This window comes from Salminus brasiliensis, chromosome 22, assembly GCF_030463535.1.
Source record: "Salminus brasiliensis chromosome 22, fSalBra1.hap2, whole genome shotgun sequence".
NCBI lineage: Eukaryota > Metazoa > Chordata > Actinopteri > Characiformes > Bryconidae > Salminus > Salminus brasiliensis.
The window spans coordinates 21,952,046-21,977,429 of NC_132899.1; the positions used below are offsets into that span (position 1 = coordinate 21,952,046).

A 25,384-nucleotide genomic window follows, 5' to 3' on the forward strand; every position below is an offset into this window, starting at 1 on the left:
GAGCAGTACATGAACACATTTACATTCACTTTTCTGTACTTACATAAAAAAATAACAGAATAAAAAAATTAATAAGGAATAGACATGAGCAAGATTAGGTGGATTAGAGGTTCTGAATGTAGCAATGTAAAAGCATCATTATTTGAGAATTGGTATTTTTTGCTATTGGGCCCCCTCTGCAGTTGTGGGGTGTAATTCACTGTTTACACCACTGCTGTAAATACAGATCACATTGTGAGCCACTCCCAATGGACAGCTGTAAATCTGTATTTCTGGACTAGCTGAAAGATACAGAACCATAACTGAAAGTGAAAGAAGCATGTGGACTAAAGTGGTAGAGTAGTAGTATGGAATTTTACACAAATAAAATTTGTGTTACGCAGGATTACTTTACGTTATGCAGTGCAGTAGCAGCATTCCAGGCCAGAGTGGCAATGACGCAGATGCCATTCTCTCTAATTACAAGTCAATGGAGCATCAGCATGATTTTGAATATTGACATTTTAAGGTCAAATTGCTACATAATATTGCTTTAATAAATGAAGTTGCTTCCCACCACAACCCTGTCTTTTTATGTTTTTGGCTGACGCTTTGATCTAGAGGTAAAACGTTGGTTAGGTACATGTAGTGTTAGGAGTCTTGCCCATGGATACTTATTGATGTAGCGCTGTCTACTTATGAGAAAGGCAAATTTGTTAGGCAGTACACTACGCCAACCTATATAAAGGTGTTATTTTAATTGGAATTTGTATCTGTCTAGCTGCCTTGTCTTCTACCTCTGTTGAGGTTTTCCCTATCTACCATGTACACCTGATTGTAGAAGGTGAAGAGGTACCTTTCTGTGCCTGAATGATATCTTGTTGCTTGGCCGTCGTAAAAAGCTCGAGGTAAATGGCATTTTTCTCCAAAGATGTGTCGACTGGTTGGATTGCTTTTTTAGTGCAGTTGCAGCCTCCTGAATCCTGAATGTGGAATGTGGCTGGAATGGCAGGAGGCTTTGGTGGACAGACAGAGGAAAAATGGATTTATTCTTTTCTATTCTAGAGGAATAGCTGAGCTGTGTCGTCATCCCCAAAACTGTGCTGTGTGGGTTTAGGAAGACATGTGGCCAGGCTCGTCTGTGTAGTCTGCTGTATAAGCTCGGTCTGAAGGCGAAGGGAGAGGGCAAGAAAGAGCAGGAGAGAGGCAGGGAGTGTGTGTGTGTGTGTGTACATTTATAGTATTTAAACTGCAACAGGTGCTGGAGCATGAGGGTAGTTTTGGCCAATAGTGTAGGCCCTTCAGTGGGCCTGTTTAGTTCTATTAATTAAGCATTTACCTGATCTCAAACCTTCATTGTTTTTTGATGCAGTGTTACCCTGCAGACGTCTAACCTTCTGTTGGTTTCTCTTTGGACTATTACGTTTCTTGCCCCCTTAAGGTCATTGGGGGCTTAATCAGGAGGGGCAGTTGATAATCTACGTGGTTATTTAACCTGGTTGGAAAACAAGAGTGGAGGTTAAGAGTTGGAAATATGAATCCGTATTTTTAGCACGGAACAATTTCACAGTTGACTAAATATAGGTCAATTAGGAGTCTTTCCTGCCATTCAGGAGTGTGTGTATATGCATGCGTGTGTGCCTGTGTCTGTGGGTGTGTGTGCGCTGTCTTTTCACTAGAGTGTGAGGGGTCCCTGGAGAGGGACGCAATTATCACCACACATGACACAACCATGTAAATCGTTTCTATAGCAATGCTAAGATTAGCCTGCACAATGCCATTTTCCCATGTTTTTCTTTAGAGCAGTTACTGCTGATTGCAATTAGCAAACAAGTTACCCAACGGTTGTTTTGACAATTAATAGAGTAATCAGAGATTGAAAAAAAAAATTCTATTGGTCAATTCGTCAAACTTTTGACACAACATAAAGAACAATAAACTGCCGAATCAGAATTATTTAAAAACAACATTGAAAAACAACCAAAAAAGGACATACAAGGTTTTTGCATGACAGAAACGATATATATGTACACTATATATGTCCAAATGTTTGTGGACCCTTCTTCCAATGAATGTATATAGCTACTTCAAGTTGCACCCATTGTTGACACAAATGGGCAAAAGCACACACATCTTATCTAGTCCCTGTAGAGAAGTACTGCCAATAGAATAGGACCCCCCCGGAGCAGATAACCATAATTCTATTGCCATCTGTAATGATGGGCATGGGTTAGAGGGGTATAACGCCTCCCAGCATTTAGCTGTGAAGCAGTGGAACTGTCTTCTCTGGAATGATGGATGGTGCTCCATCCAATACTTTTGGGATGAGTTGGCAATGAGATGGGGTGGTGATCATTCAACATCCCGACCTCAATACAGCAGAGACAGTCACTCTCGCAAAAGCAATAATAAATAATGAATACATTTTGCACATTCCTTTGGCATAGTTGGAAAACACTAAGATGAAAAATCTAAGTTCACTGTGTGCTGATGTCCTCCAGTGGTCATGTATTGTAATTACATGCTCCCATCTAGCCAGGATTTGCTAGAGGTCAGCCCTTTTGAATGACATAACAACTATGTTTGGGAGGGCCTGCAGAGCATGTTAATGCTGAAGCTTGTGGTTTTGAATACTTTTTTAGAATACATTACTCACCAGTCTGATGTGTTTAAATAATCTAAGTATAAAAGTGTGTTGTTCACATCTGATATTTCTGTATGTGTTCTGATAGGCCCCACGTGTCTCATTGTTCTTCTCTGTCAGCAGCTGCATTGTCACAGTGGTTATGTTTGTGTTGTGGCCTTGTGTGCTCTGTCACCATCTGTCTTCTATTCTCACTCATCTCACACTCCTTCCTTTCTTCTTCATGTCAGTGCTTTGAAATAAACACTCCAGCTTTTTCAATTAATCTCAGTCTCTCCGAGACCCCTTACCTCAACTTTCCCAGAAATCGACAGAGATCCTTTTGACTCAAGACGGGTTTTAATAGCAATTACCCAATCATTTCTGTCTCAACTGTGTTTTGGTAGCAGTTTTCTGGTACTTACTTTAATTCCCTGATGCTGCCAGATGCAGCAGATTAGGGTAAATGACATGTATTTCCTCAGGTTTGTCTACTCATTTCATACCTCTTGTCCGTGTGTATGTTTCAGTGGAGAAATAGGCCACACACTCAGGTCAGAAACGTAGCCGAAGGAAAATGCATACACATGTGTGTATGCATGTGAGCCCGTGACACCATTTTTTCTGACAGCTCCCTATAGCATCTGCCTATAGAATAAGCATTATCTTGTACATTGTTCAGTCAGCATCATTCCTTTCTCTATTACACTTCATTGCTTAGTAAAGGTTCAGTCACTCCAGTTAGGTTCAGTCAATTTACTCCAGTTAATAGGTATAGTTAGGCAAAATAGCTTATAGGTCTTCTAAAAATTATGATACAATGTAATTACATAGATGTTAAATAATTGTAATATTACTATATTACAATACAGTAATACAATATTCAATTGTTGTTGTTGTTGTAATGCACAATTTAGTATATAAATACAGAAAGTAGGTTAGGTAGAGTGCAGGTGATATAAAGCATAATTCAGTATTCAGATCTCAAAATACAGAATTCCCTTTTTAATGCATCATTCAAATGATTTCATAAAACAGAATTTACTGAATTACAAAACTCAACTAGTCATAATGCTAAATCCTGTTCATTGATACAGAACATAAGTAGCCATTATACAGGATTTGCTTTTAAATACAGCATTAGAGTGATGTCATAATGCAAAATTTCCAATAATTGATATCGAGCATAAGTGAAGTCATAATATAGAATGTGCTTTTTTCATACAGAAATCAAGTGATGTAATTAAACAGGATACATTTAATGCAACACTGTATTAATTATCAATACAGACTGCAAAAAAACCTGCTTTCATAGGCATTTAAGTATTCAAAAACTGATCTAAGTGTGGCTCAGCCTTTGGATTTTAGATCAGATTTAAGGATGACAACGTTTTGTCCTATTAGACGCTCTACTGCGCTGTCAAATCAGGTCAATGTCTAGTTTAGTCTTTTTTTCTTCAAACATTGTTCTTTGTAGGGTCATGCTGACCCTGTAGAGCCCCTCTACCTAATTAGCAGTATCACATTTGCGACATGCAGGTGTCACATACTCAGAGACTGCAGTTCATGGCCGCAACTTTATTTCTCTTCACCGTTGTTTAAATAGCAATCGCGCAAGACACCGTAAGACCCCCGCACACACTCACTCTTGGCCTTAAATTCAGAGACTGAGTGCGCTCTGCCTACTATATCAGGAAGCCAGCAGCGACAGGCAGGTCGTTGAGTCTAAAATGAGTCGACAGAGATAAAAAGCGAGTGAACGAGAGAGCGAGAGAGAGAGTTGGGGGGGGGGGATGAGACAGGGAAGGGGAGAGCAGCACGAGTGGACGAAAAGAGCAGCTCATCACACCACCAGCAGGCTGAACCGGGCTGGGCAGTGCGAAAGAGTAACAGAAAGAGAAGAGCGTGGCAGAGAGAGGCGGAGAGAGGGATATAGGGATGGAGTTAAAGGGAGGGCTGCAGAAAAAAAAGGGTGAAGCCCCCTTCAGTCACCTGAATGGCAGCGTTCGCACTAGGCTGACAAATAGGAGGGCTGCTGCTTTATGGAGACTTTTAACCCCGAGCGCTGGAGGAGGACATTGACTGGAGACTGGCGAAGAAGACAAGGAAGGGATTACAGCAGTGCTAAAGATCACTGTCCACTTTCGTTTATTGTGGGCAGTTGCAGTATGTTCACTGTTCAGCACTCTTTGGCTGACCATTTACATCATCAGTAGCCAGAACCAGGACGAGAACTTTTGTAAGAAGGCAATTAAGTTTTCAAGAAGAGAGTATTAACGGATTCCTAAAGCTTGACTCCTAATTGGATAGAAAATGCTTTGAATGGAAGAAAATCACAGCTGGACCGTCCAAAGGCATTAAATGGACAAATGTCAAGGAAAAAAAGCTCTTCGCCCTAACTTAATAATCGCCCTGCCTTAAAGGTGAGAGATTTTTGTGGCAAGTGACCGATCTTGATCTATGGTAACTTCACACAAACCACAGTCTGGAACCTGTTGAAGACTTTTGAAGGCTTTGTTTCATTGACTGACTGGACTAAACGACCACCTGGTATGGAATAATGACCACCCACTGAACTTGGTGAGAAACAGGCTCAAGAACCTGTCACAAGATCCAAAATGGCAACATTAGACACCATCAAACACATGATGATGTCTCTGGAGGATTAAAAATGCAGGGAAGTTCAATAATTCTATGGGATTGGTGGCACTGGGCCTGTTAGTGGCTGTTTCGTAATTTACAAATGGACTAGGAAGACATGACTACAGGAGCTGACACGAAACACTCTACTGCATACCTTCAGTGATTCTGGAGTCAAATGAGGGGTTTGATGGTCAGCTGATTATCACTGGAGGTACCATTTGGGTATAGGCGCTCATGTCTGAGAACAGGTGAGCGCGCCTGTGCGTGTGTTTGTGGGCGTGGCGCCTGTGAATGACTGACCTCTGTGTGTCCCCTTGTGGTGGGATGTGGGCTGTAAGGCACTCGGTGTCGGGGGTCCCAGCCCCAGCCGGTAAGGAGTGGTGTTTTGAGTTCCCGGTGGGGGTGGACTGCAGTGACCCCGAGCCACGCTGCATATGGCTGGCGGTTCTGAGGAACGTCAGCACCCGGCCCAACCGCATACGGGTCCTCAGGAGGGACATGCTGCACTGGCGTCTTCGTAGGGTAAGAATCAGTCAACTTGATAAAGATAAATGTGTTCGTTGGGTCGATAGAGGGATAAGTCTTAAGGGATAAGAACCTGACAGTGTGCGATTCAATTTTTAGGAAGCAGATAAACTTTGTACCTCATTTTGCTCTTCTTTTTCGGTATTGAAGGCAGGCCAAATGCCAGTCCTCAAACTTTCACAATGAGCATTTAATCAAAACCTCACAATAGGAAACAGTGTATTCTACTCTGATGATCCCTGCCTTCCTGTTAGCTGTCAATTGAGGCGGCAGTGTCCTTAAGGGTCAGAATTGGGAAAGCTACTTCCAAAATTAGTTCTACTTCTGATAGTAAAACAGTGCCCAGTGTTACATGTACATTGATAGTACTTCCAGATGCTGTAACTGAAGTGACATGGAGTATTTTTTAAATGCTTAAAGTTTATTTGCCTCTTTTTGTTTAAAAAGTGCTACATTTTAAACTCTAATCTGATTATTTTCTGGATGCAAGTTACTGTAGGTGTGCCATGGATGATGTGTCTTGTCATTAACACATTATAATGTGCTTCTTTCAATCAGTGAATAGTGACTGCATAAACTGTAGCTCCACATTACATTATTATTTATTTGTAACCAAATGTCAGATTTTTCCCACCTTTTCCTTTTTAAGCAGTTTATGTTTGCAAACATTAAACAGAAATGAAACCTCAGAAAAAATGAAATATCCAGAGGTGTACTGTAAACAATGTGTTTTGCAGTATTTCCTACCCTCAAAAGACGTATCCCATTACTCCCTAACCTTGTTTATTTCAGTTATTCCAACCGATACACAGCGTGTGCTTCATTTATTAGCAGTGCTGCTGTTGTGTATTCCTCTCATTGTAAACTCATGAGGATATTTTAGGGTTGGCTCTGTGTGGGAGTTGTTTAGCCTTGGGGTGCCATGCTGGTTTGTCCTGGTGCTTTGCTCTGTTGGGATTGTGTCTACACCTCCACTGCCTTACGTAAGGAGTGCTTGGGGGACCGCTGATGACCAGTGGAGGGGAAGAAAATCTGAACGGCTCCTGTGGCCGCACTATATATATTTGTGTGCTTGTTGCATATGTGCGAGAAAGCGTGAGTCATGGACAATGCTCCGGAACGTCCTCCCATCCAGTGGTAGCCTGTCAGCATAGACCGTCATTGCTTCTCCTGAGAGAATTGGGTCAGATGAGTCCTGTACACGCTAGACCCAAAGTTCATATAAACCTAATCCTGAGAAATTAAAGTGTTGCAGGTCTGCACAAGAAGGTATCTTGATTAATAGCAGTCTTAGGAGACCACCTAGACCATGGAAGGTTGGTACGAATGTTCACAGCACATGATAAAACATATAATGAATGTTTAGAGGGCTCACCCTTCATCCATACCAGTATTAAAAAAGGTCAGTAAAAAAATATGATGTATAGTTTAGGTAGATGCAGTCTAGTGTCCAACTGAAGTTTTAAAATGACTGCACTTTTGCCTCTGTGTGTGTGTGTTTAATTCCTGAGCTTGTGTGCAAGTGTGTGACCTGGAATCTTGAGCCCATGTGTATACGTTTACCCCTCACCCGAGTGTGACATGCCTAGCCGTGGAATTCAGAGAAGAATCCTGTCATTTCAACACAGCACTTACATCACTCTCTCTGCTTTTGCCCATCATCCTCTCTCTCTCTCTCTCTCTCTCTTTCTCTCTGCCTGTCTGCCGGCCTGTGTTTCCCCTCTCTTCACTCCTCATTCTTCTGCCTCTCTGTCATCCATTGTCCCTGCATCGGGTGTCTGAACATGCCCCCGAGTGCACGGGCATTGCACACATTCCTCCCCTCTACTCTCATATCCTTTCAATCTTCTTCAATAATAACCTTTTATTCTTTTCAATATGTTGTAGTCCTGACGTCGCTGTAGCAACAAAACCAGTGTCCAAAAGTATGTAGACACCAGCTCATTTAACTTTTCTTCTGAAATAGAGGGTATTGATTGAAATCGGCCAGCATACAGCATTAGTGAGGTCAGGTTCTGATGTTGAATGATTAGTTCTGGATCACAAACCCCACTCCAACTCATCCAAAATGTATTGGATGGTGCTCTACTGCTCCTGAGAACATAGTTTTACTGCTCCACATCCCATTTCACTGGCAGTGCTTTTCTGTAGATATTACACAAGCTGTACACGAAAGATCTGATATCCAAATTGCACCTTAAAGAAGTTGGCCTCACTAATTAGAAGGTTTATCTCTACATGGTAACTTTTCAGAATAGGACATAATAATGATCTGTTCCTAGTAATTGTAGACCACGTCTACCGGCCCATTCTTTATAAACTGTTCACATAAAAATTCATTATAAAAAAGTCTTTTGCTCATTTGAACTGGTGTGTTAAGTCCCATATGTCTAAGGTGGGAGGGGTTGATGGGGGCACAGATGGACAGAGGAGCTTTGACACACTTCAGAGAAACTAGAGCAGGAAGAAGCCCTGGAGACAGAATAAGCACAGAAGGGTTTCAGGAAGCGGTGAGACAAAACTTCTGGGAAGTGTTTTCAGAAGACTCACTGGCCGTATAGTAGAAAGCGACAAGCCTTCCCATATTAGTTGGGGGGTATTTTTAGGGAGCAGAGGATTCCCTTAATGGCTGGCTAAGGGAGGTACTGCACTTCCTGCTTCAATGTTTCCACTTCCTGTTGTTGTTTTCCGGCGGCGCGGCGCGGTGCAGGGTGCGAGGTGATGGAATGCTGGCGTGAGCTGGTGGAGAGGAGCCCAGGGGAACAGGAAGAGGGTGGGTGCAGGAGATAGAGGAGAGCGAGTGAGCTGCATGAGAAAGACCAGCCATAACCAGCCATGAGATTGTCTACCGCTGAACTAAGTACTTTCTATTCAAAGACATCAAAATTATCTGTCTTTTCAAAAGTTTTTCTTCTTAGTGTAAGTGAAGCCACTTAATCATCCAGTTGCCACATTTAATGGCATAATTGAGATCACTTCAACTGGACACACCCAAGTCTCTTAAATCTAAACATCACTTAAATAGAACCTCTCCAGAAATGTGAGGTTGAGAGGTCTCAACAAGTAGCAAGTAGCAGACTATGCCATGATTAAATGTTGAGAGGAGAAGGTTAGTTATTGAAATATGTCAGCCTGGGAATTCCTTAAAAAATATTTCTAAGACTCTGGGATGAAGCAAAAAATAGTATATTCAAAAAGAGGAAACTTGGAACAGTGGGGAATATTCCTAGTGGCGGGGCCTACCAAAATCTCACAGTAATGTATCATCCAGGAAGTCGTACAAGTTGAAAGTGGAACTTTCAACTTTTGATGAAATCATGAATTCTCCTCTCTTCCAGAAAATCCAACAGGAGAATGTCTGGCCATCAGTCTGTGGTTTGAAGGTCAAGCACAGTTGTGTCTTGCAGTATGGCGGTATTTCAGGTCATAAGAGGAAGTCCACCTCTGAATGGCTCAATAGAAAAAAAATGAAGCTTTTGGAGAGGCCTTGTCAGAGTCTGTGATAGCAACTTAACAGACAGTTCATGTTTAAAAGCCCTCCAGTGTGGCTGAATATAAGCAATTCTGCAAGGAAGAGCTGGCAAGTGTTCCTCTACAGTTATGTAAAAGACTAAACATGAAATTAAATTGAAATGAAATAACTGCTTGTGTTTCCTCATGTTCTCCTTGTCTTTTTGTAATTAAGATCTGAAACCATTTAGTCTGACAAATATTTTAAAAGGTGGAAATCAAGAGGGGCAGATGCTTTAAGTATGGCATAGTATATATATATATATATATATATATATATATATATATATATAACATGGTATATGAAACGTGCATAGTGACCACTTTAAAGGTCTATTGCGAATCTCTGTCCTGTTACCACTCTTCAAATAACTGACTTGGTCAGAGTTCACAGAGGAATGGACCTACTGTTGTATTGTCATGGAATATGCTAGTTTCCAGCTCTTTATAATTTTATAGACTCTTTATGACAATGGGCCTTTAGATAGACATACTGGAAGTCAGGACACTCATTATAAAAACTATAAATAGGCCTAATCAATAACCCATCTGTCAAATGCATCCTTGTCTTGCTCTGAGTAATTTTATTTTTGGACGTTAATGGGCTCTTAGTGTCCCAGTGTTTTTGTCTTGCTTCCAGCTTGACCTAGACTCCAAGACTGACCTTTGTTCACACATTTAGCATTTGTGCCTGTGTGTGAATGAGAGTGCGTGCGAGTGTGCAGTGTTTTAATACTCCTGTTGTTCCGAATCAGGAACCACTGTATTTACTTTTGCCCTCTGCCATTGTTGGTAAGTCCCATGTGGTGGTTGATTATAGCATCCATGTTTAAAATAGGCATTCCTGAGACATTCCTCGCTCCTGCGTGAAGGCGGTGGGGGTTGGTCTTTTGCCCCCCGTACAGGGTGGAGACTGCTGTAACAAGCCCAGTGTATTATTGAACCCCGAACCCAATCTAGACACCACGTTTTATGAATGGGCAAGGCAAGCGAGACGGCCTTAACTGAGTCATCAGCACAGACAGGATATCTTGCAGATGGGAACTGAGATTAGAAGAGCCTAAACTCATCGTACCCTCTTGTGGAAGTTCCTCAGTCTTCGCCACCTTTTCACACAATGGTTTCCATGTTGTGCTGTTTCAGGCGAAAGGGAGGAGAGATGGAGTTCCAGCATCCAACGAGAACGCTCGTCCACTGTCTGGGGAGGGCGTGGCATGGAAGGGTCCTCGTACTGTGGTCCTGCAGAAGAACTCTCAGGGCTTTGGCTTTACGCTGCGACACTTCATAGTGTACCCTCCAGAATCCGCTCTCCACACCTCTCTGAAGGTAAGGTGGATCGAGTCCACAGACGGTCCATTGAGAGTAAAGGCTTCACAGTGATACAACCTCCTCCTTTTACACCATTAGAAAACGTTAGTAGCCCTTTACATTTGACAAATGGGACAGTGGAAATAGTCCACAATTACAGAAATTACAAAAAATAGGACACCCAATTAAAATATTTAAATCACATGTACATCAATACTGAGACATAAGGTAATATAGCTAAGCTAATAAAACTGAAGTCATGTCTTTTAAAAAATGTAAAAGGTCTTGGAAGAGCCTGTCTTATTTAAACCTCAGACATTAAGTTTGGTTTGCTCTAGATTGTTGAAGTGAGTAATATAACCATGCCCAGATTCAAGGAGCTCTCTCAGGCCTTCTGAGTCTAGAAAGGAATTTTAAAAAGCTCAAAACAATTCAAAATTCCAGAGTAAAGCATCTACCATCAGAAAGAGACTGCACAAGTTTGGTTTTCATGGATTGGTAGAAGAATGGATATATGCTCACATCTACAGTTGACTCAAAAGCATCTTTAAAATGGGCACTTACGGCCATTATTCCACAGATAGGATCACTTTCAGAGTGCCCCGTCTCACAGCAGCCATAATCTGCTGACCTCTGACCTATCTCACAGCAGTTATAGGCTTCACATGTATGTAATTAGTAAGCAGGGGACCTGAGCAATCTGCTAAGAGCGCATTTTAAGATATTAAGTGTTAAGACCTTAACCCCAATCACCTCATGAGCTGTGGCCCGCACACATCTGTCCTGCTGTGCACTCCTGTCCCCTAGCTCCAGTAGCGGTGAGGGGTCAGGACAGACGGGCGCTTTCTCTCTGCCTGTAAAGCCCCGCTTTTGTCTGCGTGTCAGGAATGAGCGGTGTCAGCGAAGCCCCAAAGCCTGCATGCAGCCGGCCACAGCCAAACTGTCCACTCAGCTCTTGCGTGCGTGTGCCTATGTGTTCAGGATGAGGAGACTTTGTATGTGTGTGTGTGTTTTTTGAAGATGAAGTGTTTGGGTGTTTTCCTGTGCAGCATGTGTGTGTGTGTGTGTGTGTGAGAGAGAGAGACTTTGTGTGCATGTGTGCAGCATTGATGTGGTCGAGTGTACAATAAAGTAAACTCCAGCTCAAACTTACAGCCATCCACCTTGTCTTGATAAGTGCATTGGCTCCCTCTGGTGGTGAGCAGGTCATATTGCAATAAAATCTATTGGTTCATTCTTTCTTTGTCTTGTTTCAGGATGAGGAGAATGGCAATGGGAAAGGTGAGGCCACTTTTCTAAACTAAAGAACATATCAGTATTATTGCAATGACCTAAAACAGTCATTTAGACTTCAAAGACCCATTCAATTTGTTCTGATAAATAATTACATTTTTAATTGCATAACAACTTAGTCACTTCATGTAATGTCAGACAATGTAACTGGTTTTATTAAACTTGACAAAGCACAAAGCAAATAAATAGATTTTAGCTAAATTAAAGCATCAAATCCTTCAAATCAACAACATCCTGTGCATCAAATGCCTTCAGTATCATGAAGTTGTATTCTAGCCATATCACCCACCTGTAATGTTTATGAGACTGTGTCTTTATGCTGACTGTGTTCATGCTGTTTCGCTCAGGGAATCAGAAGGGCCGTCTCGAGCCCATGGACACTATTTTTGTGAAGAATGTGAGGGAGAAAGGTCCTGCTCACCAAGCTGGGCTTTGCACAGGTAGGGGAAAATAGATGTATTGTATCTTACCATAACCCTACATGATGCAGTCTGTTTTTGTATTAAGTTTGTATGTCTGTCTATCTGTCTGTCTGTGTGTGTGTGTTCTTTCTTTTGTGTGTGTAGGTGACCGACTGGTGAAAGTGAACGGGGAGAGTGTTCTGGGGAAAACGTACTCTCAGGTTATAGCACTGATCCAAAACAGGTAGGAGGATAGGTCTGCACTATATACAGTACATCTCAATTATCATGTCTTCTGCATTACCATTATGGTGAAGAAGGCTGCATCCTAGAGCTGGGCAATATATGGCAGTCTTTTTTTGTAATTGTGATAGATTACATCACAGTATGTTACAGTGTGCGTTTAAAAAATACCAGCAAACTGCATGCTTAGTTAAGTGCGATTTAGTGGTCAGTTGGGTTTAGTGCAGTGATTTGTAAGGGGTCTTGAGATTATATTGATTTCATGTGGTCCACTCCTCCTGCATCATGCAGATGAGTAGGCTCTGGATGTCTGTATCAAACTAAAGCACTCCTTAGCGATATCGCATCAATGGGTCAGATTCATAAAATTCACTGTCAGAGTTACAGTGACAATAACAGCAAATAATGTGGAACATGCAACACGTTTCTCCAAACATAAACCAAAATGACTAATGTGTTTTGGAGCATTGTGGTGAGGATTTGATAGCATTCAGTGACAAGAGACTTTGTGAGATCCCAGAAGTATTGGATGGAGACTCATCCATCATTCCAGAGAACACAGTTTCACTGCTCCACAGCTCAATGCTGGAAGGCTTGATACCCCTCTAGCCCACGCCTGCCAATAGGTTCATGTTTATCTGCTCCAGAGAGTCCTATTCTATTTGCAGTACTTCTCTACTGGGACTAGACAAGCTATATGTGTGCATTTACACATCTAGGTCAGCAATGGGTGCTGAATAGATTCATTAAGAGGGGTGTCCATAAACATTTGGACACGTAGTGTAAGACGATCTTGAGTGTCCTGGGAAAAATGTATACAGTGTATACAGAATCAGTAGGCGGTATTTTACAGGATTTTAAACCTGGCTCAGTCGTATCCATTTAGTTTGTCTTCTTGACAAATTGAGCTGGGTCTTCGTGTGTGCTTCTTGCACTTTTCTTAGTGCTGTCTTATTGATATTGTTTGTTTACTTGTAATTTTTATTTATGTATCTGTTGTTTATTTGTTGCTATATTTCACAAAGCAGCACTTTTGATTGGCTTTGATTGGCTGTTACTGTAATAAACATACTGTGCAGTATACTGCGTATTAATAAGGGAACCATAGTGTGCTGAGAACCTCCACCAATGCTTTAAGAATAGGACATAAATACCATACTGTACATTTTAATATTGTTACTGCCCTGTTTTTTTTAACCTGGCCCAGTGTGTTGCAGGGTTGCGATTTGATATTTCAATTGTCTAACTTATTTAAAAAAAAAAAAAGCATGATTCTACCTGCTCAAAACTATGGGAGCAGGGACTATGAGGAAAAAAAGAAAGCATGCTTCAGTCATGTGGTCATACTAATTTATTAAACAAAAGTGTCTTTTTTCATGTCTGTGTTTCTCTGTGCAGTGAGAGTGTGCTGGAGCTGTCTATCATGCCAAAGGATGAGGATGTGCTCCAGTTGGTAAGTGTGAGTATAACCTTTCTGCTGTTCTTCCTCCTCTCCGCTTCCTCTCCAAAGCTTCCCACCACATTCAGTTGTAATTCCTTTGAGCATGGCAGCATCTCCTTATTGATTAGCAGAAAGTTATGTCTTTGAAGCACAAGATTTTATCTTTACATTTATAATATGCTGACAGCCAGCAGAAAGATGCACTCTCATTACTTAGTGATCAGTCATGGCCTATAATAACCCATCATCTCAGAAAATGTAATGATACAACTACACCAACTTTGATTCCCTCCCTCACTTCTGCCTTTTCTGCTCCTCTTCATCCTCCTCTTTTCACCTCTCCACATTTTGTAATTTCTGTATTCCTCTGTCCCTTACAGGCGTACTCTCAGGATGCGTATCTGAAAGGGAACGAGCCGTACACCGGAGGGGCCAAGAACCTTCCGGAGCCTCCTCCAATATGCTACCCACGCAGCAAACCCACTACCGCCAGCCAGCCTGACAACCTTAACTGTAAACCAACTGGACTGACCGGACCCTTGGACAACGGCATGGGCGGTGCAGGTCACCGCCCAGATGCCCCAGTCCGTCACCTTCTAGGTCACCACCGTGCTCGCTCCTCATCCTCAGTAGGTATCAATCCACTGGACTTCCACTTCGCCAACCACAACGCGGCCATCGCATCTGCCTCTCTGCCCCACCCACGGAAAAACAGCCTGCCACAGGCACGCAGCGACCTGTGTCACCAGGCCCTGTGCGACTGGTACTACAGCCAGGCTGCAGAGCGCCCTGGGCTGCCTGTGTCCTCCCGACACCGCAGTGTCTCCCAGGACAGGCTGGCCGAGCTGGGGATGGCACTAGGTGGACGTGAAGGCTGGCCCCACAGCGCCTCTCAAGACACGCTCTTTCTGCACTATGGAGCAGCCGTGGGGGTCAACCACTCGGAGACATACTGGCTGGGCAGGTGGGGAGCCCCTCCCGCTTCCAACCGCTCGTGTTCAGAGAACCTACTGGCTGCTTATGCTGCATACGAACAAAGCTACGGACGCTCCCTTGAGACCCTGGACCAGGCAGCCGCTCTAGTCTCACCTCGCTATGACAGGTCAGCCTGGTCTCAACATCAGCAGAGCAGCCAGCTCATCAGAACGGAGGAACGACCCAGCTTTAGCAGTCAGCGTGCAGTTGGTTCTGCAACTGTGCCCCCCTCAGGTCGGGGCTCCAGCCATAGTCAGCAGCAGACTGGCTCTCAATCTCAGCCCAGACGCCTGCCCACTCAGACGGTAGATGACCAGACGGTTGGTTACCGGAGCTACAGTCCCTCTTTCTGCCGCAAGGCAGGCCACCTCATGCAGCAGGCCCACTCCTTTAAGGATTCTTCCTATGCAGGACCTCACCTGAGCTGGACTCCCACGCCCAAAAGCAGCCCCCCGGACAGCTCCAGTGCAGCTTCGGGCAGAGAGTCGTCCCCTCTGTCCCTGTCGTCCACTGCTGAGACTCAAGATTCAAAGCCAGGCTCGGGAGGTGGTGTGCCAGTAGAGGAGCCTCAGACGCAGGAGGTGGTCCTCAGACAAAAGCCCCCTATTGGCAGGCGCACTCCACATGCAATGCGCCACCCCAATTATGCACTGCCTGTGGACTCCCCCGAGCCTCCTGCAGCCTCAGCCCCTACGGGGCGGCCAGGAGACCCTGCAAGCCGAACAAACGGCAATCTGCAAGCCCTGCCGGTGGAGCAGGACTCCCTGGCGTCTATTCCCTTTATAGGTCAGTAGGGGGGAGACCCTCAAGCCAAAGCTAATGAGCATTTGTAGTTTAATAGAATGAATACCGAATGATAGCTTATAATGGAGAAGTCACTGTGCGGTTTGTCTGAGGGTCGTAAATACACTGAATGCTACGAATACTATGAATGCAAGCTCAAAATTAACATAGTTCAATAATTTACTACAGATAGAGGTGTGTCACTAAGGATGGCTTTATAATATCCTTATTAAAAACTGGGTAAGACCACTATGAAGTCTTTTCGAAGCCTTCCATAAGACTTTCTACTGCAGAGATACTGGGAAGCAAAAATTACTGTACATGCCAATTTGTCTCAAAGGGGTCTCATTTTGTCTTTAAATATTCGTTTCGGATGCTTGACATTGGGTACTTCACTATAAATGAGAAAGCTACTCCAAGTACAGTATAGTCTTTTTATTAGCAAGTGTTTACTGACTTATTGATTATTGATTTATAGTAGAACATGATGATCACACTATTCATAGTTTAGTTTCTGGTATTTGCTTTGTGTAGCATCTGCTCTTACAGGAGGAGATCTCTCAGGAACTAGAAATAAAAAATAGAATCAATTTCAGTGTGTTATGGGAAACCAGGGTACGGAGCGTGTTGAATGGTCTCATTGTACTGTGCAAGTTCAGCATTTTGCAATGAAAGTCAGAGATGATATGTAGTCAAGAGCAACATTCATTGTTCTAGAAGGAGCATGAGACAAGAACGCTTGAGGTTTCAGATACTAGATCAGAGGCTACAGAAAGCAAGACAGATCTCCAGTTCAGGATTTGCAAACAGTTTCTTTTAAAAGTTTTGCAACTGCTTTGATGCTTAGTGTTAGTCAGCAGTGATTACGTGATCAGCAGTCAGACAAGCATAAGATGAATCATACTGGCTAAATTCAAAGACCATATCACTTGTTATAAACCTGGAAGGCACTTTGTGAAAGCAGTGGTATTGATTGAAAAATGAGCCAAAATGAGCACCAGTTCTATCCTTGGAGATTGTGTAGCATTGTAATACAGTTATTCACAGTATGTTTTGACAGCAGTGTAACTAATGTTTCCCATGATTGGGCCTCATTCAGTAGAGTTTGACGTTCTAGACATTCTGCTTGAATTGGGCAGCAAAATGGGCATAACTAAGATATACAATAATACAATGCTTGAGAGATGTATGATTATGCGGTTCTATGTCTTTTATGTCTTGACTGAAAGAGGCCTAACTCATTAAAAAAGTAACCCAGTAAGAGCAGAATGCCTTTAGCCTACCTCACCCCATGCCGTTTTGAATTCCCGTCCCTCCCGTAACTCTCCCCCTCCCTCACAGATGAACCCACCAGTCCCAGTGTAGACCTGCTTGCCCAGCACGTTTCCGCCTCCTCCGTGGTGTCCAGCGGCCTGTGCCAGCCTCCTGCCCTGTCCAGCCGGCCAGAATCTCCCTCCCTCACCTCCCCCCTCACCCACCTCCTTCACACAGACAGCAGTGAGTGTGAGCAACTACCCAAACCCAGGGAACTCTGTCCCACCTCCTTGCTCTCTAACTACATCAGCTGTCTTTTAAATGCTGCTGTCTGCCTCCTATCCAGCCTAGCAGATGTAGCGATAGCTCGATAGAAATCAAATATGCACAATTACCCCGAACTGACCACAGTCAATCAGCCAAGAGATGTTTAGTGTCTGACATTTTGTATTGGAGCTACAAGTGGAATGTAGTTGTTAAGTAACTGAAGTTCATAGCCACCAGGTTAACACTATGTAAACTGCATACCTCTTTACACCAACCTTAAATTGGGTTGCTTAACTGGTTTCTGACAGACGTACAGATACAATCCTCAATATAGCTAGCACTACTGTTTTTAGCTATACTCTAGCCAGATTATTTTTCCACACCCACTTTCAAAAGTTTGTTAATTCTGCTTATGTGTAGAATTTCCATTCATTTCATATTAAATGGTTTATGGTTGCAAACGTACTATAAAGTGAATGCAGTCTAAAACAGGCTACTAAGAAGGACACTGAAGCCTGGGAGTGTCTTAAATAAATATTTATATATTTCAGTTTCAGCTACAGCTCATTATGTTACAGCTCATCTTAATATGCATCATTGACAAGACAAACTGAGACACAGAACTAAAAATGTGAGACTCTAAATTGGCCTGGCTTTACTTTTTGTACAGTGCATGTCTTCGCTAATCCACTATGTTGAGAATAATGGGGAAATTGTGCAAATTGGATTTCTGACTAAACCATCGCTTTAACCGTTATCACCCAGTTCAAGTGTTTCTATCTCGCCTCCATGATTTTCCCGCTCTCATCTATATCCTCTCATCTTTCCGCCATCGCTGTCTTTTCCTTGTCTCTCTAGCATCTGCAGCTTCAGCTTTTATCACGTGTCCTTAGCTGTGTCCGTGTCGCCATCACTGTTCCAGCCATATCACCTGTCCTTTTGCCGAAGCTGTACGTCACGCAACTCTTCAGAGTGAATACGTCTCCTCTAATCTTCGGCCTTGTGTGTGTGGCGTGCGAATGTGTGTGTGCGTGCGTGTGTGTCTCTCCTGCCATACCCCATGTCCACCATCTGCTGTTTATTTCCATTTCCATTTCTCTCTCTAACATCCAGCATCTGTTTCCTTCGCTTCACATTGCTCATCATCACAGGGTCCAAATTTAACAGACATGCAGTCAAACATTGGCAAATATTGCTAATGACTGGTAAGTTCTAGTTTACTAGCTACACGTGATTGCATTTAATTAGGTAGAAAGTTTGTCATGCTAAATAATCCCCTTACATGTCCAGTAGGTCCAAGCTTACATTCCTCACCTCTGTGAATTAAAGCAACATTATGTGAGAATTGGTGTTTCTTGCTACTGGGCTGCTCCTACAATCAGGAAGTGTGATTCACGCTTTGAACCACCTCTAAAGGACATGGTGCAGGCATGCAAAGCGTGTGATAGTGATAGAGATGCTTTTCTCTATTACAAATAAGTGGAGCATTAAAATAATTTTCAAGCTGTTGTTATTTGAAGGCAAAATGTCACAATGTTGCTTTAACTCTGTCGATTAGCAGTTTTCTGATTAATGAGCCTTGTAGGATGCAGTAAGCCTGGGAATTTAGTTTTTAAAGGGTTCCACATTGTACTCTTTTGCCTCATCCAACTCTTATTCTTATTTATCCATGTTTTATTCCCTCCCCCTTTTATTTCTGCTTCCCTCATTTTCTGACCAGGCAATGTCAAGAACAGCCGTCGCTCGTCATACTTGTTGGCCATCACAACTGAGCGCTCCAAGTCATGTGACGAGGGTCTGAACACATTCAGAGAGGAAGGCCGCGTGTTCTCGTGAGTGTCAATAGCATGGTGTGGGAAATCATAGCACCGTCATAATCTGCTCTCTTCTGTTTGCTGAACGTCTCTGGATTCAGCAGCACTTCAGAAACATTGCTTGTTTTTCCTGCATGTGGGGAAAGCTTAAAAATCAAAGCGCTTATATTCCTTTGCATTAGCATATTGCATTTGTCTGGGTATACTTGTTAATTACTGTGCAGAAACAATCCAGCTTGTTAAATAATGAAAAATGCGGTTGACTGAATGTGACTGCATGTTGCATTTTTCAAAAAGCATTTGACTAATTATGTCCCACTTCTGGAACTTCCTTCTACAGGAGATTACCAAAAAGAGTCAAAAGCTTTTTTACAGATGGGGTGAGTTCTTCTTCTACTTCTTCATCCTCTGGGAATATTTTTCCCAAAATCACTGGTCATCCCTTGGTTAATTGCATGGTGTGTGGTTTTTCAGTCCCTGGAGAGTCTCCGAGCAGCAGAGGAGGCACGCTCCAAACGCCACTCCACCTCAGAGTTGGGCAGCATCACACTCACAGACATCAGGAAGGAGGGCTGGTTACATTACAAACAGATCCTCACGGAGAAGGGCAAGGTGTGTCTCATGTTCAGCCCACATTATTAATGAAACCTTCTGTTACAGGACGGTCAGGGAGCAGACCAAATGCAGAGAGGAAAGCCTGTATAGACAGGCCTTAATGTGTGATGCAAGGATGTGAGTAATGTGACTGTGGATGATTTTGTGTACTGTGGGAGAACAGCAGCACCCTGGCAATGGAGCCACCAGCAAGCACAGGCAATTGGTAGAGTTGCACCCTTTAAAACAATGAAATAAAAAATAAAAAAAAGGCAGGAAAACCAAACAAAGGAGATGCTAAAATGGCATAGCTCAGACTATGGACAGTTAGTTATATAACAACTAAAGGAAGTCAAACAAATGCACTTCCAGGGAGCCTCCTGGTGGATGCAGCTCTTTAAACAAAGAAACTGAGGATCAACGCTTCCCTCACCATAACCTTAGCCTACTGTTAGTTTGGCTTACTGACTCTTTTTACTATTGAGCTGCTTAAGAATTGAGCTGTGAACTCTTCAGCTCTTTTCTCTCGCAACTCTTACTTTTCTCCTTTCTCCTCTTTAAAGTTCTTTCTTGACTTCTCTTTCTTTTACCTCTGTGTACCATACCGGTCACCCCTCTACAAAGGCATGACAGAGAAGTGCTGTTTGTTCCTGCCTTAAATTCTATGACCACCAGGTGTGACTGATTGGCACTGATTACCCCTAGGACCTCTGGGGATTGACGTTCCCATGGGTAACAGTGCCTTGCTGCCATCGCCCTCTGCTGGTAGGCAGCGGCAAACACTGACCCCTTACACCTTCCAATGTTTTTGCTCCAAAACCCTTGTCCTAGTTATATTTGTTTCAGTTATAAAAAGGATTTCTATAAGAGCAAACATGAGCAAGCATCAATATTACATAGAAAATCACTTTTATAAACTTAACTCAATTCAAATGTGGTGCAACATTCCTCAACGGCTATGTTCGTCTCATGGGACGAACAGGAACAAACTTAAAGCATGGCTGGAACTTTGCTGTGTAGCATGCAGGATCACATATTAGCATTACAGTTTTAAAAAATGGATCAAGAGAACAGGGAAATGGTTCAGAAGGTCTATACAGTTATATTATTAAGATGGTTACAAAGTCTTTCACAGCGGTTTATTGTAAAATGCTTTGTTCTACAGAAACACACTAAGTCAGAATAGTTCACAATGGTGGTGATTGGAACGTCTGAAGTGTTTAACACCTCTGAAAGCTACCTCACAGAAAATGATTGCATGAAGTGGAGCTATTTAAACATGTTGTTTTAAATAGACCCATGATGAAGAGGTACATGCTGGATGTTGAAAGGCACAGAGTGGTTCAGCAGTCTAATGCACTTCCACTATGCCATTAAGCCATGCCACTTTTCTTTGGCATACGGAGTCCAAGAGAACATAATTTGCCCTGCTCTCTACAGGTGGGTAGATGGTGCTCTCTCCCCACATCACTCTTAGAACGATGTTATCTGGCCCAGGCGTCTGCCCAGCAGTGCTGCATTGGTAGCAGTTTGAAAAGAAACAATGACTGGTTTCACATGTTTTGGAGGAGACATGTTCACTTACCCTCCTAGTGTTGGGAGCATTGCTAGTGCTAGGGAGAGCTAGCAAGGGGTTGGTTAATTGGCAGTACCAAAAGGGAGCAAATTATACAAATATTTTATTATTTAATTTATTATTATTATTATTATTATCATTTATTACCATTATTGTACTTATTTTATCATTATCAGCATTAAATGCAGTATATAAACTCCAAAACCTTTTGGATTTTAGATAGTAAACTATATATTCATACTATTAACACTTTAAACTAATACTAATACTTCATATTCGTACTAATATATTATATATTCATATATAATATATTAGTGCTACAGACATTGCAACCTCTAGTTCCAGTCACCACCACTGTAAAAGACTGTGCCCATTCCAAAAGTCTGTCCCCAGTCCATTATTTTAAACCACTCTGGATGACTTTGTTTACAACCGAGCAATTGGCTTATGCAGAAATGCTTAAAATATGTATTGAGTTCCTCTTTATATTTAATTACTCATATTTAATACAGTAACCCACACTGCACATAATGTAATGATACTGTGCAAGATTATGGGAGAAGCTTATGGAAGCTTACACTGACACAGATAGCTTTCATCCATGGTTAGCCCCATTACCATTGTTTGATCCAGTCTTTCTTTTAACGTCACTCTGCAAATTTCTTATCACACATAGATAGTGAGAGAGAGAAGATTTAACGGAACCAGATCTGCTGAAATTCAGCAAATATTGTCATAAACAAGCTGCACGGAGGAGCAAGCCAAGGACCCCCCACTGAGAAAGCCAAAGGCTACAGTTACAGCACACACACTTTCTGAGGACGTAAAAGGAACTTATACAGCACAGCAAGTTTAATATCTCACTTTTCTGTGCTTGTCTTTGTTTTGCGCAGAAAGTGGGCGGGGGCATGCGGCCGTGGAAACGGGTCTACTCCGTGTTGCGCACCCATTCGCTTTTTCTCTACAAAGATAAGCGGGAGGCAGTGCTCCACGGCGCCGGGTCGCTAGGCCACGGTCATGGCCACAGCAGTCAGTCAGAGGATGAGCAGCCAATCAGCATCCGCGGCTGCTTGATTGACATCGCCTACAGTGAGACAAAGCGGAAGCACACGCTGCGGCTCACCACGCAGGACTTCTGCGAGTACCTTCTGCAGGCGGAGGACAGGGACGACATGCTGAGCTGGATCCGGGTCATCCGAGAGAACAGCAAAACTGACAATGAGGTAAGTGATGAGACATGGGTCCGGGATTAAGAAAGTCATGGCCATTTCTGCAGGTGTAACTAAGCTCAAGTGAAGCCCATTGTATTAATTAATTAATTCATTAATTAGCCATACATTAATTATTCTGATACATAATTAACGGTTACTATTTGTTATGGAAAGAATTGCCAGCATTAAAGTTGCCCATATATGTCCAACTGTATTTACCTTCACATTGTTAAATGATAAAATTTTAGTATATTGAACTGACATACTATGAAGCTCAAACACTGTTGTGTCCTCCTTCAAAAGAAAACCCAGCAGAACCAAAACAGAGCTGTTAAACAGGGAACATTATGTAACAGTCTTGGTTCATTTTATTTACACCCCTAAAATGTACGTATAGACCCAGCCCACTAATGAATGCCTTCCAAAGCTGAAAGCAATGCATACTTCAGGAGAATATGGAAGTGGCAAGGCTGACTGGAGAAAACAGAAAGGCTGACAGGAGCAAGCCATGGGCCACCATGATGACGTTAACCAGCCAATAAAAGCAGAGCCCACCACCTGAGCATTTGTCGGCCCAACACTAAAAAAGTACTCAAGATATGTATCCATTGGCAAAAAACATTTTATTCTGGGGCTTCTTTGCTGAAGCTTTTGCTTTACTGTGGAAAAAGTGTTGTAAAAAGGCAGTGATGCACTCGGGGTCATGATGTTGTTGCATGATAACACACAACCTTGAACGTTCTATTGCTTAATTGAACATATGATAGGCTATGATGTTTGTAATGCATTATGTTTATAAATTATGTTTATTGACTTTTTTATAGGAGCTGGGTTTTTCCAGACAGGCTCTCATCAATAAGAAACTGAATGACTACAGGAAACAAAGGTGAATTCCCTTGATTGTTACTGTGTTTCTGGTAATAATTAAGCCATTTTTATTTTTTCAAATGAGAGTTCATTCATGCCGTTCATACTTCAGCATACTCTGTATATATTGCATTGTTCGTTCATTATGTGCACTATTTTTTTTTTTTTTTTTTTTAACAGCCCAACAGGTAATAAGCCAGATACATCTCCGAGAGTCCACCGGATGATGCAGCCTTTTCTCCTGTCCAAGACGGACAACACCTCGGGAGCGAACCGCGCCCCCAAATCAGACGGCAAGGGTTAGTCCTGCAAGATCACAGTGGAAACTAAACCTTCAGAGAAGCATAGAGAAGAATTAGCTAGTCAAATGTCTTCCAGCTGCTGATGCACCATGAGGAGCTGCACTCCACATTTGCACAGATAATCTAGGCCATGTGCTCATAAAGCCTTTTCATAAAGTGCAGCAGCACTGTTTCAAGATCAGCTCCCTTTTTTTCATCTTTCAATCACACAGACTGATTCTGGGTCAGCACTACTGCTGTGAAAATGATTTGAAAATGCTGGCTGTGGTTATAGATCCTCACTCCTACTCCATGATGTTTCCTGAATGCAGGCTCTGGGCACATTCCAGATACTGATAGCACATGCAATTATGGTGTGACTATCATAGAGCCGAATAACCCTTTTTGATCTCTGTTACTTTCAGAGGAGAGCAGTCCTCCTAAGGCTCCGTGGAGCATCAACATTATGAAGAAGGGAAAGAAAGCGGGTCCTAAGGCCTTCGGAGTCAGGCTGGAGGACTGCCCGCCGGGTGCCAATAATAAGGTCAGTGGATGGGAAACAGTGAATGGGGCGATTTGATTTAGAAATGTTGCAGAGAACATACTTCTGTAAAGTCTAGGCACGCCACTCAGTAAGGTAAATTAAGTTGCGAATGTATGCAGCTAATGTGTTAATGTGTGCAGCTAAATAGATTAATCACGACAGCCCTAATACAGTGTTATTTCTGTTGAAATTTGGTGCTGTGTAGTTTGTTCCTCTGATTGTGGAGATCTGCTGTGGTCTGGTGGAACAAATGGGTCTGGAGTACACAGGCATTTACAGAGTGCCGGGGAACAATGCAATGGTGTCCACGTTACAGGACCAACTCAACAAGGGCATGGACATCAACACTGCTGAAGAGGTGAGAATGAATGTGTGTATATATATAAAAGAGAGAGCGACAGAGAAAGGGAACATCAGTCTCACCCACAACATTTTTCCACAGAGATGGCAGGACCTGAACGTAATCAGCAGTCTCCTCAAGTCGTTCTTTAGGAAGCTTCCAGAACCTCTTTTCACTGATGGTGAGTTAATTCCCTTCACATTAACATCATACTGCAGCTGAATTCACTGTGTGTGGGAGTATGTCTGCCTGTGTTGACTGCTCACTGCTGCCCCCTTCTGCAGACAAATACAACGATTTCATTGATGCCAACCGGTTAGAAGATGCAGGAGATCGTCTGAAGACCATGAGAAAACTGGTATGTAGGCTACCGATGTTAGTGGAACTGAACTGTGTTCAGTTATGTATACATCACTGTTCATCAGTCTAGAATCCAAATTTTCAGGAAAATGAATCCTGGTTTGTTACAGATAATGTAAATGATGTAAATATTGATTCTGATGTGCAGCATGTGCACCTTCTCTGGTTTCAAATAATTGGAAAGATGCTAGGAAGATGCAAAAAGCAAAAGGAAAAATGTAACATTTTTGAGGTGTCAGAAATAATGAGCTATACGGCTTTTCTTAATTAAAAACAGTAGATTCTTAGTATCAAGAATGGTCTAATTAAAACATGCTGATCAGATTTCTCAATAAATAAATAAATCAAATGTTGCAGAAATAACAGAAATTCAGAAACAGAAAGGATTCAACGAGACTTTATTGTCATTCGCATCACATGTACGTGGGGTGGAACGAAATTGAGATCTCAAGGTCCCAGTGACACCCAAAGAGCAATTATTAAATAAAAAAAAAAGATAATAAATATAGAATATAAGAGGGATAGACATAATAGACATAGGAAAAGCAGAGA

General features: G+C 42.5%; 1 protein-coding gene across 5 annotated transcripts in view; it reads left to right on the plus strand.

Moving 5' to 3' along the window:
* arhgap23b (Rho GTPase activating protein 23b) overlaps positions 1-25,384 on the plus strand; it is a 58,127-nt gene that overhangs the window by 25,261 nt on the left and 7,482 nt on the right. For 3 of the 5 annotated variants that reach the window (XM_072666876.1, XM_072666878.1, XM_072666874.1), the window contains exons 2-18: positions 10,424-10,606; positions 11,845-11,869; positions 12,229-12,321; positions 12,448-12,526; positions 13,924-13,984; positions 14,347-15,727; positions 17,066-17,221; positions 18,966-19,077; positions 19,400-19,439; positions 19,534-19,671; positions 22,123-22,452; positions 23,265-23,326; positions 23,488-23,606; positions 24,014-24,132; positions 24,338-24,490; positions 24,575-24,653; positions 24,757-24,830. In XM_072666876.1, the coding sequence (XP_072522977.1) occupies positions 10,424-10,606; positions 11,845-11,869; positions 12,229-12,321; positions 12,448-12,526; positions 13,924-13,984; positions 14,347-15,727; positions 17,066-17,221; positions 18,966-19,077; positions 19,400-19,439; positions 19,534-19,671; positions 22,123-22,452; positions 23,265-23,326; positions 23,488-23,606; positions 24,014-24,132; positions 24,338-24,490; positions 24,575-24,653; positions 24,757-24,830 (3,204 nt within the window). The remainder of the gene's footprint in view (positions 1-10,423; positions 10,607-11,844; positions 11,870-12,228; positions 12,322-12,447; positions 12,527-13,923; positions 13,985-14,346; positions 15,728-17,065; positions 17,222-18,965; positions 19,078-19,399; positions 19,440-19,533; positions 19,672-22,122; positions 22,453-23,264; positions 23,327-23,487; positions 23,607-24,013; positions 24,133-24,337; positions 24,491-24,574; positions 24,654-24,756; positions 24,831-25,384) is intronic. The other 2 variants (XM_072666875.1, XM_072666877.1) reach the window with 2 other exon arrangements.